Source organism: Cydia fagiglandana, chromosome Z, assembly GCF_963556715.1.
Source record: "Cydia fagiglandana chromosome Z, ilCydFagi1.1, whole genome shotgun sequence".
Classification (NCBI taxonomy): Eukaryota; Metazoa; Arthropoda; class Insecta; order Lepidoptera; family Tortricidae; genus Cydia; species Cydia fagiglandana.
In genome coordinates this window covers 39,849,138-39,870,601 of record NC_085959.1, presented here as the reverse complement: position 1 = coordinate 39,870,601, position 21,464 = coordinate 39,849,138, and the positions used below count along the sequence as shown (strand labels likewise).

Sequence of the window (21,464 nt, the reverse complement as noted above, 5' to 3'; positions counted from 1 at the left end):
GCTAATGATAAACCTCTTTCCACTTACAACGACCCACCACTTTGCCCACCACACAGTAATGTAAAGCGGTATGTTCAGGAAAATCTAAAAAAATTAGGTGCGAAGGGATATCGTCTCATAAAAAATTAGAGTTTCGCGCCTTTTTCTACTGACACGATTTCCTTGACAATTTATAATTTGTGGTAGCACAGTAATATCGATTTTAGAGTTTCTGGTACGTGTTACATCCCTAGTAAATGTCAGCATGATGTTTGTATAGTCTGTGGTAGCATTTTAGCACCAAGCACTGTACTTGTCAAAGTCAAATGTGATTCGAAAACCCAACGGACGAAACGTTAATAAAAGTTTACTATATAAATTTGTTTTTGACTCTGCCATCATGAGTTGCAAAGCGAATTCTACGTCTAAATCAATAAAATTCCAACCGATGCCCATGGCGGCATTGATTGCTAATTTGAAGACGCTGCCAGCGACGTTAAACAGACGAGACTCGAGTGATTCTTCGGACGACAGTAGTAGTTCATTTGATTTGTACTCAAAGAAGCCCCAATCAAAGACAGTACCCACGGACTCTAAGAGTAGTGTTAAAGTTCCTTTGTCTGAGAATCGCAGCGCAGTGAAAGCTCCCGTCGTGAAAAAGGTAGAAAGTACACCGATTCAAGCGGAGAGAGCTAGTAACAAGGAGAACGTCTGTCGGTCTAGCAAGGCGTACAGGTTCCCTGGCGTGGACGTGCTGCCGACGATCGAGGCTTCCACGTCGCAGCCTGTGACCGTAGAGAGCCTTCAAAATGCTCAAAAACATGCTCCTGTTGTTGACAAGAAGGAAAGTGCCCGGTGTAAGTGATATTGTGTGTTATTAGTTTTAAACTCTGTTACATTTCTTGACAAATTTTTGTCTTGTGCTTATGTTATAAATAGAGTCTGTCTATGCTAACTTTGCATTGTGTCATTGAAAATGTCATATTATTATAGAAATTTGGCATTAATGATGGCTTGACCACACTTTGCAGAGTTCGCTTGGCTCTTATCATATCATATCATATCATATTTATTTATTGCAACCATGGTATTTCTATAGATATTACAATGTCTGGGTAGTTCCACATGGACCCTGTGAGGGCAAAGCAATATTACATGCTTAGGATCTAATCTTGGGCGCTGACTCAGAAAGAAGAGAGCAAGCTCTTAGTGGCGGAGAGGAAAATCTGGCGGAAGATTCTGGGGCCTATCAGAGAGGAGGATGGAACTTGGAGGCGAAGAAAAAATAGGGAGCTAGAGGAGCTGGTTGCGATGCCTAATATATTTGGCGAGATCAAAGCAACACGACTCCGCTGGCTTGGTCACCTGGAGAGGATGGGGGAGGATCGTGCTGTGAGAAGAGCATATGTGGGGCACCCGGGCGGAAAACGTCCGTCTGGGCATCCCAGATACCGCTGGAGTGACGAAGCCCAAAAAGACCTGTCCGCCCACGGAATACCCAACTGGCGTGAAGTGGCGCAGAATAGGGAAGAATGGCGCTCTCTTGTGTCAGAGGCCAAGATCCTCTTTGGGTCACTGAGCCAGTGATGTATGTATGTATGTAGGATCTAATCTTAAATCTATGTGTATAATATGAAAGTAAGTCAAGTTTTTATATGAAAGTCGAATTGAATCAGTTAATTGTCAGTATGTGTAATCAATACAAATAGGCAACGAATTGATTATTAAGTGATGTCAAGTTAATGAGTTAAAAATAATGAGAATGTAGATTTAATGCAGTAAAAGTGGATTGATATTTAAATGTAATATGTCAACCTAGTAAGGTTTGTAAGTATACAGATAATGTCCGAATTTAAAATTAGTGCACAAAATTAGTGGTGTTGCTAAAGGGACTGGTCAGTAAAAAAATCTTCTAAATTGTAGTAGCATTTTTGTCAATCAAATAAGTTTTAAGTCTAGTCAAAAAGGTTTTGTTACATTTTTCTGCTTTTATACTGACATCTATTCTGTTGTACACTTTTATGGCCATGGCGTACAGGCTTGAGCTGTATAATTTTAATTTAGAGCCTGTTATTGCTACCAGATTATTTTTAAATCGGGATTCATATCGCCGCGGCTGATCTTCGATACAGGTAAATAGGTTTGAGTTTTCTCTAACAAATTTACCCATCTCCAAGATATTTATATAGAGGTCAGCGTGAGAAGTTTATATTCCCTAAAATACTCTAAGCAGCTTTCTGGGCAGTAAATATTTGCTAATATTCTAATACATTTTTTTTGAAGTATAATTAAATCTTTCACATCTGTACTATTTCCCCATAGTATTATACCATACTTAAGCCACGAGTAGGCGTACGCATAGTATGCGGTAAGCGTCTGGTAAGCACGGACTGAAAATCCGTCGATCTCTTAAGCTCTTTCAATGCATAAATAAAAGATGACAATTTTGTTTTTAATTTGGCGATATGCTTTTTCCAATTTATATTAGTATCAATATCAAACCCTAACAGTGTTGCTGTCTCTGTGCAATGCAACTCCATGCCGTTAAGCGTTACTTTTATGTCTAGGGGGTTTTTTTGATGCGGCCTAAATTGAATGATTTTGGTTTTGGATATGTTTAATTTTAGATTGTGGTCTTCCATCCATTTTATCAACGAAGTTAGCTTTAGGTTTATTTCATTGTTGATGCTCGTACTGTCTTTGCATGAAGTAAGGAGAGATACGTCGTCTGCGAAGAGAACGCAAGTATAGTCATTTCTTATAGACTTTGGAATGTCGTTAATATATATTAAGAATAACAAACATGCGAGTACTCCACCCTGGGGGATGGAATGGGTCATATAATGTACGTCAGATCGAATGCGTTTAATTTGTCTTGTTGTCAAGTCAACATTTTCAATTTCTACATATTGTTGTCTATTTTTTAGGTAAGAAACGAACCATTTGTGTGTGATTCCCCTCACCCCTATTCCCCAAAGTTTATTTAAGGGTATGTATATCATGTTGGACCATGTCATAGGCCTTGGACATATCTAGCAATATTCCAATAGCGTATTTTTTATCATTTAGTGTGGTTAATATATCTTGGATGTATTTATATACTGCTAAAGTCGTAGATCGGTTTTTTCTGAAGCCGTTTTGCGCGTCATCGAAGATGTTTTATTTTTCGCAAAAAGAGTACAAGCGTTTATTCATTGCGGATTCGAATATCTTTGAGGTCGTTGGTAAGAGAGCCACTGGGCGGTAATTATTAGGGTCAGTTTTGGAACCTTTTTTATGTATTGGCTTAATTAAAGATTTTTTTAGAAGGTCCGGTAATATTCCTGTATTAAAAGATTGATTTTTATTAAAAAGTATAAAGGGAAAGTTAGTTCTTCTACACATTGTTTGAAAATAATTGGTGGCAGCTCGTCTATTCCATGACTTACTTTATTTTTTAGTTTCATTATTATTGATTTAATTTCTTTCGGGTATACCGGGGTCAAATAAAATGTGTTTACAGTGGGTAGAACTACAGGACGGCCGCGCGGTGGGTTGCCTCCGTTGGCCGAGCCCACGGTCGCAAAAAATGTGTTGAAGTTATATTCGATACAGTATTAGGATCGGACGTAAGTTTATTATGGATCGCTAGTTCTATATTTTGTCGAGTGCGTGTTTGAATTTTGTTCGTGCGCTCTTTTATTAATTGCCACATGGCTTTTACTACGTTATCGGACTTTCGTATTTTTTTTGGTGTATTGTATTTTCTTAGATGCGGTTATGGCTTTTTTAAGCAGTTTTTCATATTGTTTATAATGTCGAGTTAGTATATCATTTTTTGTTTGTGTAACTAAGATTTTTAAGTGCATTTTTGTTCGGCATGAGATTTTTATACCCTTCGTGAGCCAGGGTTTTTTAAAACGTGTGTTGACCTTGACTTGTTCAATAGGAATGCAGTTGTTAAGGATATTTATTAGGGTGTCGTTGAATATTTTTTATAGTTTTGGTTAATGTCATGATTCGGATTAATAAGTTTGTTCCAGTCTATATCTTGTAGTTTTATTTTGAAAGCTTGGATGTTTTCCTCAGTAAATAGTCTTTTACTTATTTTGAAAGAGCTATTATCCCTTTGTTGTCTACGTATGTGGATGCTTATTTCAGTACTTTTATGGTCAGAAAATCCTCCGTCGCATACATCAGTTTTCAGTATGGTATCAGTGAAGTTCGTGAAAATCAGATCTAAGCACGTGGACGTAGTGTTCGTAACTCGGGTCGGGAATTTAATATGTTGAGTAAAATGGTATTCTAGCATATGATCGATAAGGCGTCTTGATTGGTTAGTATTTTGCAGTATATCTAAGTTAAAGTCCCCGCCAATTATAATTTTTTTGCCCTGGTCTTTTTTTGATAAGACATCTCTTCTTCTTCTTCCTCGCGTTATCCCGGCATTTCGCCACGGCTCATGAGAGCCTGGGGTCCGCTTGACAACTAATCCCATGATTTGACGTAGGCACTAGTTTTTACGAAAGCGACTGCCATCTGACCTTCCAACCCAGAGGGTAAACTAGGCCTTATTGGAATTAGTCCGGTTTCCTCACAGTGTTTTTCCTTCACCGAAAAGCGACTGGTAAATATCAAATGATATTTCGTACATAAGTTCCGTAAAACTCATTGGTACAAGCCGGGGTTTGAACCCGCAACCTCCAGATTGCAAGTTGCACACTCTCACCGCCAGGCCACCAGTGCTTCACTTGTACGCTTCGCTTGGCTCTATTAATTTGTTGAAAGCTATATCTGACACAGCCATCCTATTGATAATTATTGTCAAACTACAAAGTACCTTTTCCTGATGTTATTAAGTATTACACTGACTTTGGTATGTTTATTTTTAAATTATTGAAAGGGCTGTTATCACTTATGTTTGGGCTGCTATACCAACTTGTTTCTTACCTTACTGTCATTGTACATTTTGGAGTATTGAAAATGTAAATATATAATCAATTAAAATAGCTATACATAGATGTTAAGCCAAATTTTTATAGATTTATAGTTTCATAAACCTGATTCTGATCTGATTTGTTCCAATTTTGATGATTTTGTTTAATTTATACTCATATTCATACTACCTATATACCATCATGTTTTTACCATTTAATAAACAATTAATTTTAATTTAGGCCAAATTACCTCCAGCTTACCCTTGAATAATTTTATACCAATATTAATATGACACTTTTTACCTTGACAGGTCTTTTCCCAGAACCAGCCAAAGACCCACCTCAATCGATGGCACCACCCACACCAAGGGAGGTTGCCACATTCTGTGCAATAGTACACCCACCCACCGAGGTCTTAGCTGACTCTCAGCCATCATCCACCCAGCTACCAACGCCGACACAACCTACCCTACCGACACAGCAGACACAAGGGACACAGCAAACACACCAGACACAAGGGACACAGCCGACACATCAGGCACAAGGGACACAGCCAACACATCAGGCACAAGGGATACAGCCCACACATCAGGCACAAACATCCGTGGCAGCGACACCATCACAGCCCGCAGGCCCAAAAAGCTCTGCCAAAATACAGTTTAAGACAATTAATATAAAAGGAAAGAAGTATATGGTCATTAAGAAACTTGGTGCGGGAGGGTCCAGTGAGGTGTTTAAGGTGAGTTGAAGTAGAAATGATGCTTCATGTATACCATCTTCTATATCAGTGGTGGGCAAAGTAAGGATTTTATCTGGTCTGCCGTGGGTTATTAAAAATATGTATAATATGGCCAGCAATATAATAAAAATGCATTTTTGCTGTAAATCTGGCCCTCTGAAATTCCTTCAAGTTTTGGCCCCTCATGAAATATGTTTGCCCACCACTGTTCCCTAATATATGAAATCCTAAGCCTAGCTCCAGGGTAAAGGTATTTTACGAAATGTTAAATAAACATGTTAGTATTGCTTCCTGCTTTATATCGTGTCTCACTATGCAAATAAGTTATAATATTTGCGTACATCGTTAAAAAAAATATATATGTACAAATTTTGTTAGCCAATTCATTAAATATTACCAGACCGAATATCGCCTTTGCAACATTTTCCGAAGTAATAGAAGAATAGCGCCTCATATGCGACATTATCGTGGAATGCCTCTTTACCATTAGTAGTAGAATATGGACTTATTAAAATTAAACATTTGTCAGGTATTAGAAATCAGCACATCAAACGAGTATGCAGTGAAATGCGTGGACCTAGCAACGGACCGCGAGATGGCGCAAGGCTACCTGAATGAGGTGAAGCTGCTGAGAAACCTGCAGAAGAGCGACCGAGTTATCAAGTTATATGAGTAGTGAGTATCATACACATATCTGCCGAGTGCCAACTGATCTCGAAGAAAATAAACTTAGAAAATCATGTTTCTACCTATTTCTTTAGATAACTTACCGTGTAGATAAAATAATATTTCATTTAAAATTACCATGTGCGATCCTATTAGATATAATGTGTTGACATGTAAAATACTTATACATATATCATCAATAAAAGTTTGTTCGATTGTCAGTATTGTGGGTAAATCTTTGAATCTAGATTACTTAGAAGCACTTTCAAACATTCTTTTGGGCATTTTTCAAATTTGGTTGTTTGGCAAAGTAATATTACTCTAACATTGAGCAGATTTATTTGAAGACCAAAGATTTCCATTTGAACTACCAGCGACCCGCCCCGGCTTCGCACGGGTTATCAAATACACCTAAACCTTCCTCAAGGATCACTCTATTGATAGGTGAATACCGCATGAAAATCCGTTTAGTAGTTTTTGAGTTTATCGCGAACATACAAACATACAAATACACAGAGAGACGCGACGCACGGGGGTCTTTGTTTTATAAGGTGTAGTGATGTGATAGAACAACGCAATTTCACTTCTACTACCGTAATATAACTATAGAATGCTAGGTATAGCTGGCGCTCTCGGCTCGGCGATAACAGATTGTACAAACATTTATTGACAAAAATCAACTCGTGTTTCAGTGAATACGATCGTGCGAACAGCTACCTCCGGCTGGTGATGGAGGCGGGCGAGACGGACCTGGCGTGCTTCCTGCGCGCGCACCGCGTCGGCGCACCGCCCGCGCTCGTGCTGCACTACTGGGAGGAGATGCTGCGCGCCGTGCAGCAGATACACCAGCATGGTATGACCACAGAATAAATAATAGTACTAGGTACAGAAGACTCGCTCTCTAACAAAACGCGTCTGTTACGATCAGCACAGATATGGCCGCTAGGTGGCGACAGCGCCACGCGCGGCTTATGGCAAACCCCAAAATTGAGGTGGAACGAATGCACTTTTAGCTAGCTGTAGCAAAGCGACGAAAACGCAGAGTGAGCCACGCCTGGTATGACTAACATTTTACTTTGCAAAGTAACCGATGTATAGATTGTATAGTATGAATTTACTTTAATGATTTTTACGCCTAAGTCCCTAATCTGTTAAACAAGTCATTTCTTTTGTGCAAGCGATCAGCTCCCGTGTATACCGCGTGCCAAAGTAACAATGTCGTTTAATAAACGACTGTATCATGGTGGTTTTAAGGTTCAAATAAGGACCGGACATACGAAAGTGTTCTGCCCAAGCTGAAATGGAGACGTTTTACTCGCACTTCGCGTTCGGTCATTCAATAATTGTAATGTATGCAATATGGCCATTTACCACCTTGCCCTCGCCTCGGTACAACTGATAAATGTCTAATCTTTTGACCGCTTTATGTCATAAACAGCTACTAAGCTAATGTCTAAACCTTACTTGAAAGTGTGAAAGGTTACTTACACAGTCCTTTATCTAGTTACGAAGCCTAAGTGATCTTGCCGTTTAAAAGGTTTATAGCGTTAATTGGATTTGATTTGTAATGTTTTCCAAACTGTCCTTCTAAGTTAAAAATACGTCCTTTTAGCAAAAAATCTAAACAAACATATCCATTTGTCCACAGGAATAGTCCACGCAGATTTAAAACCGGCGAACTTCCTCCTAGTATCCGGTCGGCTGAAGCTGATCGACTTCGGTATAGCGTCGGCCGTGTCCGGCGACGCCACCAGCGTGGTCCGCTCCTGTGGCAAGGGCACCTTCTCCTACATCAGCCCCGAGGCGCTGGGCGGGGAGGGCGACCATCCCTTCAAGGTGGGTCCTATCAAGTTTCGATGCTCTCATTATCATGTACCATTTTTCAGGGCTATCTCTTAGGGCCTGTTGTACCAACCACACTTAACAGACTGATCAACATCACTCAACAGAGAACTATGAACATTCCCATACAATATAATTTAGCAAACGCTTTTACAGTGACAGACGGTGTGGTGAAGCCGATCCTTAGCGTTGGTTCATCATCATCATCATCATCTCAGCCTATATACGTCCCACTGCTGGGGCACAGGCCTCCTCTCGAGCGCGAGAGGGCTTGGGCTATAGTCCCCACGCTAGCCCAATGCGGATTGGGGACTTCACATACACCTTTGAATTTCTTCGCAGATGTATGCACAGGTTTCCTCACGATGTTTTCCTTCACCGAAAAGCGACTGGTAAATATCAAATGATATTTCGTACATAAGTTCCGAAAAACTCATTGGTAGGAGCCGGGGTTTGAACCCGCGACCTCCGGATTGCAAGTCGCACGCTCTTACCGCTAGGCCACCAGCGCTTAGTGTTGGTTGCACTAAACCTTCTATCACCGTTAAAGTGTTCGCAAAATTTTACTGTATGAGAGGTTTCATGGTTCACTGCTGACTGACGTTGCCCAGTCCGTCAACTTTGGTTAGTGCAACCAGTCCTTAATCCATTACTTTTGTTAGTCACTACATATTAACTATTATTGACCCTAAATATCTTCTACAACACGTTCAAACATTGACTTCTTTATAAAATAATGCCAGTTAAAGAAATAATGTTTATTATCCCCAGGTCTCGTTCTACTCCGACGTGTGGTCACTAGGCTGCATCCTATACAGCCTGATATACGGCCACACGCCATTCGCACACCTCGCCACCATGGTGAAACTGGTCACCATCAGGGACCCTAACCATACCATCGCGTACCCGCCCGTCGACTGTAAGTATATAACTCGAAAAAACTAATAATAATAGATAATAACCACAAAAAAAAAACAAATATATTATCATGGTGAATACCCCGTTTTCAATAGTATCGGGCGTGGCTCACTCCGCGATTTCGTCGAGTCGCTACAAGTACATGCGGCCCACACCAATTTTGGTGTGTAGCAGTAGTAGTTGCCGCGCACCGTTACGGAACGGACGCCTGCTCGCGCTTGCGCCACTTTGCAATCATATCTGTCGTAATATTTATTATGTGATACTATTTATACTGTACTTATATGGCCATGTTAACTTGAAACATAGAGAAAAAAGTACATAGAGTTCCATACATCAGTTTTGGCACCAAAGCGACTATTATTTTCGTAGTCGACATCTAATCAAGTGACCACTCTATTCTTATTATATTTCTCTATGCTTGAAATCACAGCTCTTGTTCTGCTTTCTTCATTTCACATACGCTCCTCTTATGAGTAGACTCAGTATAGCAGTATTAAAACGTATAAACAGTTCTAATAACTGCCCGTCCATTATCGCAGGCATACTACCACCATCCCTCATCACGGCGCTCCAAGGCTGCCTCCGCTACGACGCCCACAGCCGGCCCACCGTCACACAGCTGCTACAAATGAGGCACCTCCAATACAACACGAGCCCCTTACCCGACGCGTTACTGGACAAGTTGAGGCCTGTCGTGTCGCAGGAGGAGTTCGCGATGCTACAGAAGGCTAAGGTGTATGAGGAGTGAAGCGTTTTGGTTAGTTGAACTATCGCTTACCTCATATACTGCGAATTTCGTGTACGAATGAAAGAGCAGGCGCTAGCATGTTGTCTGATTTATATTTACATAGTATTTAAGGGGTTATCCCACGCCAATGACCTTCGATCTGAATCCCTTAGTTTTGTAATGTTTTTTGTAGCTTATTATATTAACAGCAACGGCTTTAAGCAAAATAGTATTCCATATTTACTTCAAAGTTCATTCTCTTCGAGGCATCAAAGTTCAATAATTTTAGGCTAAAAAGCTGGTTTTCTGGCCATGTTTAAAATTATGACCCTGGACACGTTTTTCGAGACGTCGAAGTCGAACCCAAATATGTAGATTTCGTACATGTAACATCCTGCAAACTAAATACGAAAAAAATATTTCTTTTTAGACAATGTTTAAAAAATTTATAAAAAAAATAATTGTTCATTTCTTTCAAAATCTGGTGGACAAAACCGGAGATAAAAGATTGAAAAACCGATAACTTCTATCTACTCGTATAGTGCAAAATGAGATACAATTTAAAACTTGTCAAAAATCGCTGAAAACCTCGGGTAGCCCCTTGATCCTTTGAACACGACTCTGATGGCGACTGCACTATTTATATCATTATTTATATGTGACGACTGTATTAAGGTCTCTGCCCACTACACCGTATCATACCATGACCGTGCTGTGAGTGAACGTATCAGGCACGGAATTTAACGCGACTACTATGCCCACTACACCGTGTCCACATTATTTCATATCCGTACATAACGGGTTTAGTGCCCTTAGGAACCGCGTGTCATCCCCATAGCATCCGCCTATAATCGCCGTAGCATCCGCGTTTCATCCCCTTAGTACCCGCGTTTAATTCGCAAGAGCAAGACTCGTCAGAAAGAGCAAGCGAATAGTTATCAGACCGACAAGAGCGAGCAAAAAATATGGCAACGAGTTTAAAACGGGCTTAGAACGGTCACCATAAGCGGTTATAACCCATATGCTCACCGTTTCGCCGCTTGCAAGCGCCGTTCTGGCAACGTTGCGTGCCGTGCACGGAGCGTTTCGGTACCGGCAAAATATCCTCGCCGACAATTTTTGACGGTCCGTGCATGGCACGCGACGGGTATGGTCGGTATAATATAAAGAATATTTTTATTCTGCCTCTCACGTTCCTACTACGGTCATGGTATGATACGGTGTAGTGGGCAGAGACCTTTAGGGCTGATTTAGATGGCGCGCGAACTTGCATGCGAATTTAGTTACATTGCGGACAGTTGGTTACGTCCAATTCAATCGACCGATCAAAACCCGCAATGTAATGAAAGTCGCATGCGAGTTCTCGCGTCGTCTAAATGAGCCCTAACATATATTTTATCTGTAAATGAATTGCAGTGCCCTCTCAGGGTTGTGTTGAGACATAAAATATTTATCAATAAGACCTACTGTACACACAAAGCAAGGAAATAAATGAAATGAAATAAAGGTTTGTAGCGCGTTTATGAATAAGGGGGTAATGAGTGTTTCCTAGGATAGCGGTGCCGTCATATAGCGGCCATCTCCATACAAATACATCACATATTTAGCCGTATTATTCAGTACGGTGACGGCCGCTATATGACGGCACCGCTATCCTAGGACAACCGATTTTTAGAGAATAAAAAAATAAAGGTCAGAGCACATCGTATTTGCGTGCGTAGACTTGCATGTGCGCGTGCGCTAAACTGTTGAAATCGTGAGCGCACACGTCACTCGAGCGGTGTGCTTTCAGTGTGTTTTTGCGTCTCACATTTTGCTTAATGAGAGAGTGAGACGCAATGCACATTGTACCAAAAATTTGGACAGGGAATAACCACCCTGAGCTAGTATAACCTGTGTCGTCACCTTTTAACTTAGTACGTGTATAAATATATTAATTTAGATATTTAGAATTATTTATTTAAGAGAAAATTTATAGGATTTAGGGCTTAGGCTATACATTAGGGTGGAGAAAAATCCTAAATTTTTGAATATTGCAATGGAACCCCACTAAAAGTACATATGTCTATTTTTTTATATTATAAAGCAATATACTGCTTTGCTGCTTACATATATTGCTTTATATTATAATTATTATAAACGGTCTTGTAATTGTGTTTGATATTAACTCAAAATATGGTCTGCTATTTTTATTTTAGATAATGTATACCTATATTAGCCATTGTCTTGTATATAAATAAAATTGTAATAACTATTTAACTTAATAAAATTTTAAAAAATCACTAATTTTCTAATAAAATTGTATACTGTAACAATATGCTTTATATTTTCTCCTTTTTTCGGAACGTACGGTACCAAATATATTGAAATATCATAGTTTATTTAGTCAACCCACATTAATTTTGCAATAAGATGTCGATTAAAAAAACTGAAGCTTAAAGTTGACATTTTATTGAAAAATTAATATGGGTTGACACATTTTTGCTTAACACCATCCGGATATGGCCGCTAGGTGGCAACAGCGCCACGCGCGGCTTATGGCTAGCCACCAAATTGGTGTGGAAGGGATGTACTTTTAGCTACCTGTTGCAAACCGACGAAATCGCGGAGTGAGCCACCAGTGGCGTGCCTAGGGTTTAGGAGTAAGGCAAGCCGAAAGATATGTTTTCGTAATAAATGTCCAATCTCACTCTTTGGACTCAAATGAATTTGCTAGCGTATCGCGGCGAGCTATCATAGCGCACAGCACAGGGCATACTAGGTACTACCATAACTACTAGATAGAATTTTACAAACATATCAGAGGGCCTACCGCGTACACTGAAATTTGCAAATTGCATGCTTCTTTCTCTGTCACTCTAATTACACCTTAGTAATTGGAGTAAACCAACAATCCTTGTGTTTTGTAAACGGCCGTACAAAATGTTCTTTTAATGACTTAAATATCTGAGAATACACAAGTCGGGTGTTGGTTCTGGCGCGGAAATGATATATATCCCGTTTTTCTACAAAGTTTAACGATTTTACCTTGATTTCGTCGAGTAATACGTGGACGCATCTCATACCGTCACAAGGAACAACTTCATCCATTGTCAACACTTATAAACGTCACAACAAACGAACAAATCCACATTCACTACTTAATTCAAATTCACTTAAATAAATTGACCTTTCGTTACTTTCGACTCGACTAAATGATAAGGCTACAAATATAACGACCACCAAAGAATACTTTGGTACCCTAAATAAAAAAATCATGCTTACCAAAAAAAATTACTGAGCACCAAAAAAATAAGGCCTAAAATTACAAATGTACCACCATTTTAATTACGACTGCACTTCAAATTGTATTCGAATACCAAATATATTGAATGATTACCAAAAATCATTAATGATCACCAAATCTTGAAGACCAAATAAATGCGATATTTTCACCTAAATAAACCACTATGATACCAAAAAATTTATGCATATTACCAAATAAAGTAAAATGATGCCAAAATTACTAGCCCCTCCTGCTCAACCCCCGTACCCCGCACCGCATAACTTAGGTAGGCATACTGAAATGCTACTAGAAAAGTATGTTAGGTTAGGTTTGTACTGCTATCAGTTAAGTGGGCTAGGTTAACACTGCGACCCTTACAGAAACGAATTGCTACTAGAAAAGTGGGTTAGGTTAGGTTTGAACTGCGATCCTTACAGAAAAGAAATGCTACTAGAAAAGTGGGTTAGGTTAGGTTTGAACTGCGACCCTTACAGAAACGAAATGCTATTAGAAAAGTGGGTTAGGTTAGGTTTGAACTGTGACCCTTACAGAAACGAAATGCTACTAGAGAAGTGGGTTAGGTTAGGTTTGAACTCCGACCCACACAGAAACGAAATTCTACTAGAAAAGTGGGTTAGGTTAGGTTTGAACTGCGACCCTTACAGAAACGAAATGTTACTAGAAAAGTGGGTTAGGTTAGGTTTGAACTGCAACCCATACAGAAACGAAATGCTACTAGAAAATTTTGCTTTGCTTTAATAGGATAGCAAGATTTAAAATTTGGTTATAATTTTACATTAAAATGGAGTTCTAATTTTGGTGGTCATTTACTGTTTTTGGGTTTACAATGATTATTTTGGTGTCATTTTATTTAATAGGATAGCACGATGTAAAAATTTGGTTATCAATTGACATTAAATTGGGGTTTGAAATTTGGTAATTATTTACAATTTTTGGGTTAATAATGATTAATTTGGTGTCATTTCCTTTAATAGGATAGTAAGATGTAATAAAATTGGTAATCATTTCACATTAAAATGGTGTTATAATTTTGGTGATCATTCATTATTTTAGGGTGGTAAAGTAGATTTTTTTGGTATTAAATTTTATTAAATCTGGTGATCAGTTAAATAGCAGCCAAATGATAATACACTTGAAGTAAACGCGTGCCCGTGTGAACTTATGCAGCTAACTTCACACCAAAAGCTCGGCTTAAATCGCCTTATAAAATTGCTATACATACCAACAAATAGTTACATCGTTCTATGGCGTTTGTAGGCTTAGACCGCCTAGAGCGGGACGAAAAAGCAAGCTCGCACTCGTCGGCTTGCAACCGCAACAAACCGACGAGTGCGAGCAGGATAGCTGAATTCTCAGCAGATATTCATCCTACGCCTGATTTCTTTCGCGCGGAAGAGGCGCCACGGCAAAATTTTGCAACACGCTGGCGCCGCGGTCCGCGCGCTGTAGCTTGAATTTAATACATAATACGGGTTCATTTGGCGCGCGGTTTAAAAATAATGATGATTATTGATCTTATCACTACGTAATTTCGGTAAGGCAACTAAGGCAAGCCCGGCTATTGGGCTTGTATGGAAGTACCGCCACTGTGAGCCACGCCTGCTTTAGTGTAGTACAGTCGCCAACGGACAACATAGTAGCCGATTTTATACTAGAACCCCCCCCCCCGCCATTATCACACTTTTTCATACTTTTACGTACTGTCACATTTTTTGAACAATTGTACGCAATCGTTTGTTTTTCATTAGGTTTTCGAGTTTTATAAAAACTTCGAATATTACCTATATAAATATTTATTTTTAGATTACAGTTAATTTTGACCTAATGTTAAGTACAGCAGAATAATAATAAAAGTTCGAATATGATTTATCTAAAGTTATGGTTTTCCTTTAATATTCATTGACTGCTGTTATATTGTACACAGCTGCATATTGATCCTTCGAACCGGATTTTAAAAAGATAATTGTCGCCATTTGCATTTTCAATGTTTAATCGACTCTGCCAACAAAAAATATAAAAGATGATGAATAAAAAATATTCATCTTTGTCACAAGGCAGCAAAATTACATATTAAGCGTAGTGAGGGAGGGGGGTGTTAACGCCTAAGGTGAAAATTATTTTGCTGCCACGTGACCCATACTATCCTCCTTAACCAAAATATTATTAAAGCTAAAAAAATAGGATGCAAGTAATACAACTGTTTTTTGGTCGTAGATGTTTATAGTGAGACACATACCAGGGAATAAATAGCCATTTTCAGAATAGGTGATGTCAAAGTCATCTTTTGAGTTTAAAACGGTTTCTTTTTTAAATTATAGATCGAAACAGACCATCTTCTTTGATCGTCTAATAAAAATAGAGTCAGTTTAAGATCATTTTGAAACGTCACACCTCAAGAATTCAAGTCTAAAAATGATACAAATGAGGTGTGATGGTTTGCACAATTGCACTTGTCCGAAGATTTTCCAAAAACACACCTAGAAGGTCTCCCGCGCAGGTAAGGCCGTCGGCGACGGCGGCAGTGAGCGCTCCGCGTCCGAACCGAACGCACGTTGCTTGCGTCGCGCGTGAAAAAAAAAGTTTGTGCTTGTTTATTTTGAAATTTAGAACAACCTACGCGCCAACGACGAAAAAAGGTGAGTTTTTATTTAATGTCCGATTTATAATAGTTACTTTTAAGGTGTGTTCAATCTATGTATTACACAATTTGACCTCGCTAAGCTATAAAAATAGGTTTAAGTGATCAAAGTTAGGGTAGCGCTAAGCGCCCACGTCAACTAAGGCATTGCAATTGTATTTTTATGTTTTGCTGAGCGCTGCTTTGTAAACTTGTCTAACGAGATACGAGCCTACGAGGCTGGGAAATGCAGAAACAGTCTACAAGGCTGGTAACGTTAGACCCGTTTAGAAAGGCTTGTTTTTTTAATTTGCTCTTCCGGACGAAATTGCGGTATTGTTGCTCTATCTTTGCCTGTTTAAAGAAGTACTTATTGTTTACTAAAATATTCCTAATCTTTCTAGAACTGCTTTCAATACTAATTCGACTGTTATTTATATGCCTACCTATTAATAGAGTCGGACCAGGATAACTCTGCATGACTTTTGCAATGACAAAGTGTGGTAATGTCATCATTAATGTCTAATTTCTATGAAAAAGACGTTTATAATAACATCCCCCCCTCATTTCGATCTATCCAAATCGGTGCAAAGTTAACTTAGACGAACTCTATGTTAGTATCCCGTGCATGAAAAAATATGCCTTTTCAAGTTTCTATCTATCCTAATCTCCCTTTCCATATATTTATTTTATTATTGCATTTGCTTTGCTTTGCGAATATATTTTTACCTATCTCTATTGATCTTGTTTAACTAGGTAATTGCTTGCTAATAATGCTAATAGACTGAGAGGTGGCAGCAAAAACTTTACGTTGATTAATAAGGAATTGCTTTAATCAGTTGTTTTCTGGTAATTTTCTGATTATCTTTTATTATGGAATATGAAAATTAAATTTAGCGTCGCCTGACTTTAGAGACAACATGTAGATATTACTTAAGCATTAGAAAATTATGTACAACAAATCTTTGTAAAGTAACATGATTTTTGTATCTCTCATCTATATAGTATCAAACATTTATTGGTTTACCTTCATAATCCTTCTCTTTCTATTTATACTTTATTTTAGATTTATTACGTTTTCAAAATGGCAATAATACTAATCGAAAAGATTCATTATCCGTTCGCATGACGCAGCAAGTTCTTTAAAAATGTTGATGTGGTCATATAATTAAACATTAAATTGGTAATAAAATCTATTCCTGACAATAAAATGCATAAACCCATTCCACTGCACGATTTCGTCGCTTTGCAACAGGTAGCTAAAAGTACATCAGTTCCACACCAAGTCTGGTGGCTAGTCATAAGCCTCGCGTGGCGCTGTCGCCACCTAGCGGCCATATCTGTCCTGATCGTAACAGACGCGTTTTCATAGAGAGTGAGTCTTCTGTACCTAGTATTATATTATTTATTCTGTGATCGAGGTAAACTGATTACTTTACTATTAGTATTATTTATACTTTGATAATAAATGGCCTCTGTCAGAGCAGATTTCACCTTTAACTATGTCGATAATGTCGATATGGCCAGCTAAGTCATTCTATTTCGACAGTTTATTTTATTAAATCGCACAGACTTTAATTATAACATTGAATAAGTTTCGTAACACCAAAAAAGTGCTGAATAGGACATTTACTGCGAATACGTACACAAAAAACTTACCTACGCGCGGTTTACGGCCAAGTGTACGGCCGTGTACGGCCAAGTTTAATTTTAAAAGACCTTTTAGTAATATGGTGGAATGACCCTATACGAAGAAGCAATTAATATGACTTTTTTAACGAATTCAAATAAAATGATGGGGTTTTTACGTAATTCGTATTAAACGTTTTGAATTCCTTTTTGATACAAGCTTTTATCGCTGACTGTACTTTTCCTTTAATAGGTAACCTCATCGAGTTAATTCTACAAAACCCGAAACATTGAGTTGCGTTGTTTTATCACAGAGTTTCTATAGCCACCTCCTGTGTCTATCTTCAGATCAGCTCGACCATATGGTACCACCATATGATATTGCATTGTCCACCCAACTTATGTATGTGAAGTTTCAACTCAATCTAATAAGAGTGTCTAATTTCGCTTATAAAATTTGACTCGAACAGAAACATTGCAAGTTAAATACTTACGTACAGTCACCTGCAATAATATGATGCTACTCTTCGAGGGTCGCAAAAATATGTGACACGCTCTTATGGCTCTACAAATAAGATCGTATCAGCAGCCGTGTCAGATATTTTTGTGTAAGGTGTAACATATTATTGTAGGTGACTGACTGGAATCAAACCATCGTCAGCATTCGCGGTTGAAGCCCTAACCAACTACACTAATGTGGTGTAGTAATAGTAACGTCTTATTATCAGATCGTGACGCTCGGTCCCGTTTAGTCGCGTTAGCTTCGCTCTACCTTTTAACTGCCTTATTAATACAGTCATTATATGTTTTGAGACAAACAAATTAATATAGTTTTCAAACCTGTGTGACGTGATACGTCTAGGTGTACTGTTTAAAATGCACCACTCTCCCCCCCCCCTCCACCTGACGCTCGACCCCCCCCCACCTTGAAATGTGTCCCCGTTGGTAGTTTTTTGGCATTCTCACGAAAACTATAATAGATATCAAAAAAGTGTCACGGACAGAATTAATCCTCATTAAATTTAGAACAAAAATGTCTTATGTGTTTTATTATAAGTTGGACGGTATTCAAGCTATAAGTACTTGTATAACCTTAAAATAACAAAATAACCATACTAGTATGACGAAATGCAGAATATCTTCAAAACGGCTAGACCGATTTTAATAAAATATACCTAAAAATCACCGCAGTGAAGCCAGCTATCAAACAAAAGAAACTACATCAAAATCGGTTCATCCGTTTCGGCGTTACGAAGTCACAGGTAAACACAGAAATACAAATTTTTTTCAACTGCACCCAATAATTTTGTAAACCGATTAATTTTGATCAATTATTTTAATGGGATCATGTCCCTTGAAGTTTTAGCTTTACGAAAAGTTAAAAAACATGGAAAACGGCCCAGTATTTTTCAAATTATCGGCATTTTCCCGATTTGTGAGTGGTTTCGTGTTATCACGCGCACGAGTTGCCCTTGACCCCTATAAAACGGGGGGTAGGGGAGGGGTTGTTATCAGTCACTTATCAGAAGTTGACCGGTACACATATCCGCATATTTTCCCGTAAACACGACCTGTGAAAAATGGAAACCACTGAAGCTGAAGTCCGCCAAGTCGTCCAGCTCAGCTCCTGCAAGAGGGGCGTAGCCAACGTTCAGTAGCCGCCACGCTGAATTTAAGTCAATCTACAGTTTGCAGAGTTTACCAGAGGTTCCAACGGACTGGATCCTTTACTTCAAGACCAAGAAGCGGCCGCAAAAAGTGTACATCAGAGAGGGACGACCGCTTCATTGTCACAACATCTCTCCGAGATCGACACCTGACAAGCGTTGCCATCCAACAGCGTCTGCGTGAGATACGAGGAGTGGCTGCCAGTGAGTGGACAATAAGAAGAAGACTTAAGAAAGCGAACTTGACGCCCAGGAGGCCTGCAACGGGGCCCAGATTGCTGGCGCGACACCGTACAGCCCGAAGAGAGTTTGCAGATAATCATATGGACTGGACCATTGAGCAATGGACCCCAGTTCTCTTCTCGGACGTGTGCAGAATATGCTTGAATGGATGTGACCGAAGAGGAAGAGTCTACAGAAGGCCAGAAGAACGGTTCGCCCAATGTTGCTACTCCGAAAGGGTCGCCTATCGCGGTGGATCCGTGATGTTCTGGGACGACGTTTCCTACGACGCGCGAACAGAGCTGGTTTTCGTGCCTGGCGGGGGCCGTGGCGCGACTTTCGGAGAAGCAACATTGGGCGAACCGTTCTTCTGGCCTTCTGTAGACTCTTCCTCTTCGGTCACATCCATTCAAGCATATGCTGCACACGTCCGAGAAGAGAACTGCGGTCCATTGCTCAATGGTCCAGTCCATATGATTTTCTGCAAACTCTCTTCGGGCTGTACGGTGTCGCGCCAGCAATCTGGGCCCCGTTGCAGGCCTCCTGGGTGTCAAGTTCGCTTTCTTAAGTCTTCTTCTTATTGTCCACTGACTGGCAGCCACTCCTCGTATCTCACGCAGACGCTGCTGGATGGCAACGCTTGTCAGGTGTCGATCTCGGAGAGATGTTGTGACAATGAAGCGGTCGTCCCTCTTTGATGTACACTTTTTGCGGCCGCTTCTTGGTCTTGAAGTAAAGGATCCAGTTCGTTGGAACCTCTGGTAAACTCTGCAAACTGTAGATTGACTTAAATTCAGCGTGGCGGCTACTGAACGTTGGCTACGCCCCTCTTGCAGGAGCTGAGCTGGGCGACTTGGCGGACTTCAGCTTCAGTGGTTTCCATTTTTCACAGGTCTTCTTTACGGGAAAATATGCGGATATGTGTACCGGTCAACTTCTGATAAGTGACTGATAACAACCCCTCCCCTACCCCCCGTTTTATAGGGGTCAAGGGCAACTCGTGCGCGTGATAACACGAAACCACTCACAAATCGGGAAAATGCCGATAATTTGAAAAATACTGGGCCGTTTTCCATGTTTTTTAACTTTTCGTAAAGCTAAAACTTCAAGGGACATGATCCCATTAAAATAATTGATCAAAATTAATCGGTTTACAAAATTATTGGATGCAGTTGAAAAAAAAATGTATTTCTGTGTTTACCTGTGACTTCGTAACGCCGAAACGGATGAACCGATTTTGATGTAGTTTCTTTTGTTTGATAGCTGGCTTCACTGCGGTGATTTTTTAGGTATATTTTATTTAAATCGGTCTAGCCGTTTTGAAGATATTCTGCATTTCGTCATACTAGTATGGTTATTTTGTTATTTTAAGGTTATACAAGTACTTATAGCTTGAATACCGTCCAACTTATAATAAAACACATAAGACCATTTTTGTTCTAAATTTAATGAGGATTAATTCTGTCCTTGACACTTTTTTGATATCTATTATAGTTTTCGTGAGAATGCCAAAAAACTACCAACGGGGACACATTTCAAGGTGGGGGGGGGTCGAGCGTCAGGTGGAGGGGGGGGGGGAGAGTGGTGAATTTTAAACAGTACACCTAGATGTATCACGTCACACAGGTTTGAAAACTATATTAATTTGTTTCATTTTCCCATACATTGATTACATAGAATGACTCAATTATATGCCATCTTTAATTCTAGGGTACCAATTGACCGCGTTCGACTGACTGGTGACATTGCTTTATGGCAGCGACGGAATATATAGACGGAGATCTCGGTACATTTTTGACTTCGGGAAAAGGTCCATATGACTGACACTTAATGTTAATCCTTCACCGTAAATATGGCGTCACATATACTTAACTGAAAATTAACCCTTCTCCATAAATATGGCGCCCGCGGATAATATTACCCAATACACAATATCCTGCTATTAAAAAACTTAAAAAAAGTTGTGACGGTTGTTCCGGAATCCAGGACAAAATAAACTTCGATAGCTAAAATTTGGGAGCAAACGAAAAAGCTGGGCTTTTCAAACAGCATTTAATGACAACTAGTGTAAAAAACAAAAGGTAAAACAAAATACCATAAAACATAGACAAAATATATAAAAAGTAAATAATTATAAAACCTCGAATTAGTCCTCGATAACGGTTCATAGATGTTTTGATTAACTATCTAAATTAAAATAGAGTTACATATTGACTGACATCTTTAAAATTGCACTATAAAGAACGAATTGTG

At 39.3% G+C, this 21,464-nt stretch overlaps 2 protein-coding genes across 2 annotated transcripts in view; both read left to right on the top strand.

Annotated features, from left to right (window-relative positions):
* The first annotated feature begins 312 nt into the window (after nt 1–312).
* LOC134679170 (dual specificity protein kinase TTK-like) lies at nt 313–9,820 on the top strand. Its single transcript, XM_063538046.1, has 7 exons — nt 313–836; nt 5,207–5,634; nt 6,164–6,309; nt 6,993–7,153; nt 7,949–8,136; nt 8,914–9,061; nt 9,603–9,820. The coding sequence occupies exons 1-7, from the start codon at nt 380–382 to the stop codon at nt 9,809–9,811; spliced, it is 1,737 nt and encodes a 578-aa protein (XP_063394116.1). The 5' UTR covers nt 313–379; the 3' UTR covers nt 9,812–9,820.
* A 5,787-nt stretch (nt 9,821–15,607) lies between these two features.
* The window catches only part of LOC134678390 (uncharacterized), a 104,203-nt gene continuing 98,346 nt past the window's right edge, over nt 15,608–21,464 (top strand). The window contains exon 1 of the mRNA XM_063536950.1: nt 15,608–15,712. The gene's annotated coding sequence lies outside the window, so the exon portion shown is untranslated. The remainder of the gene's footprint in view (nt 15,713–21,464) is intronic.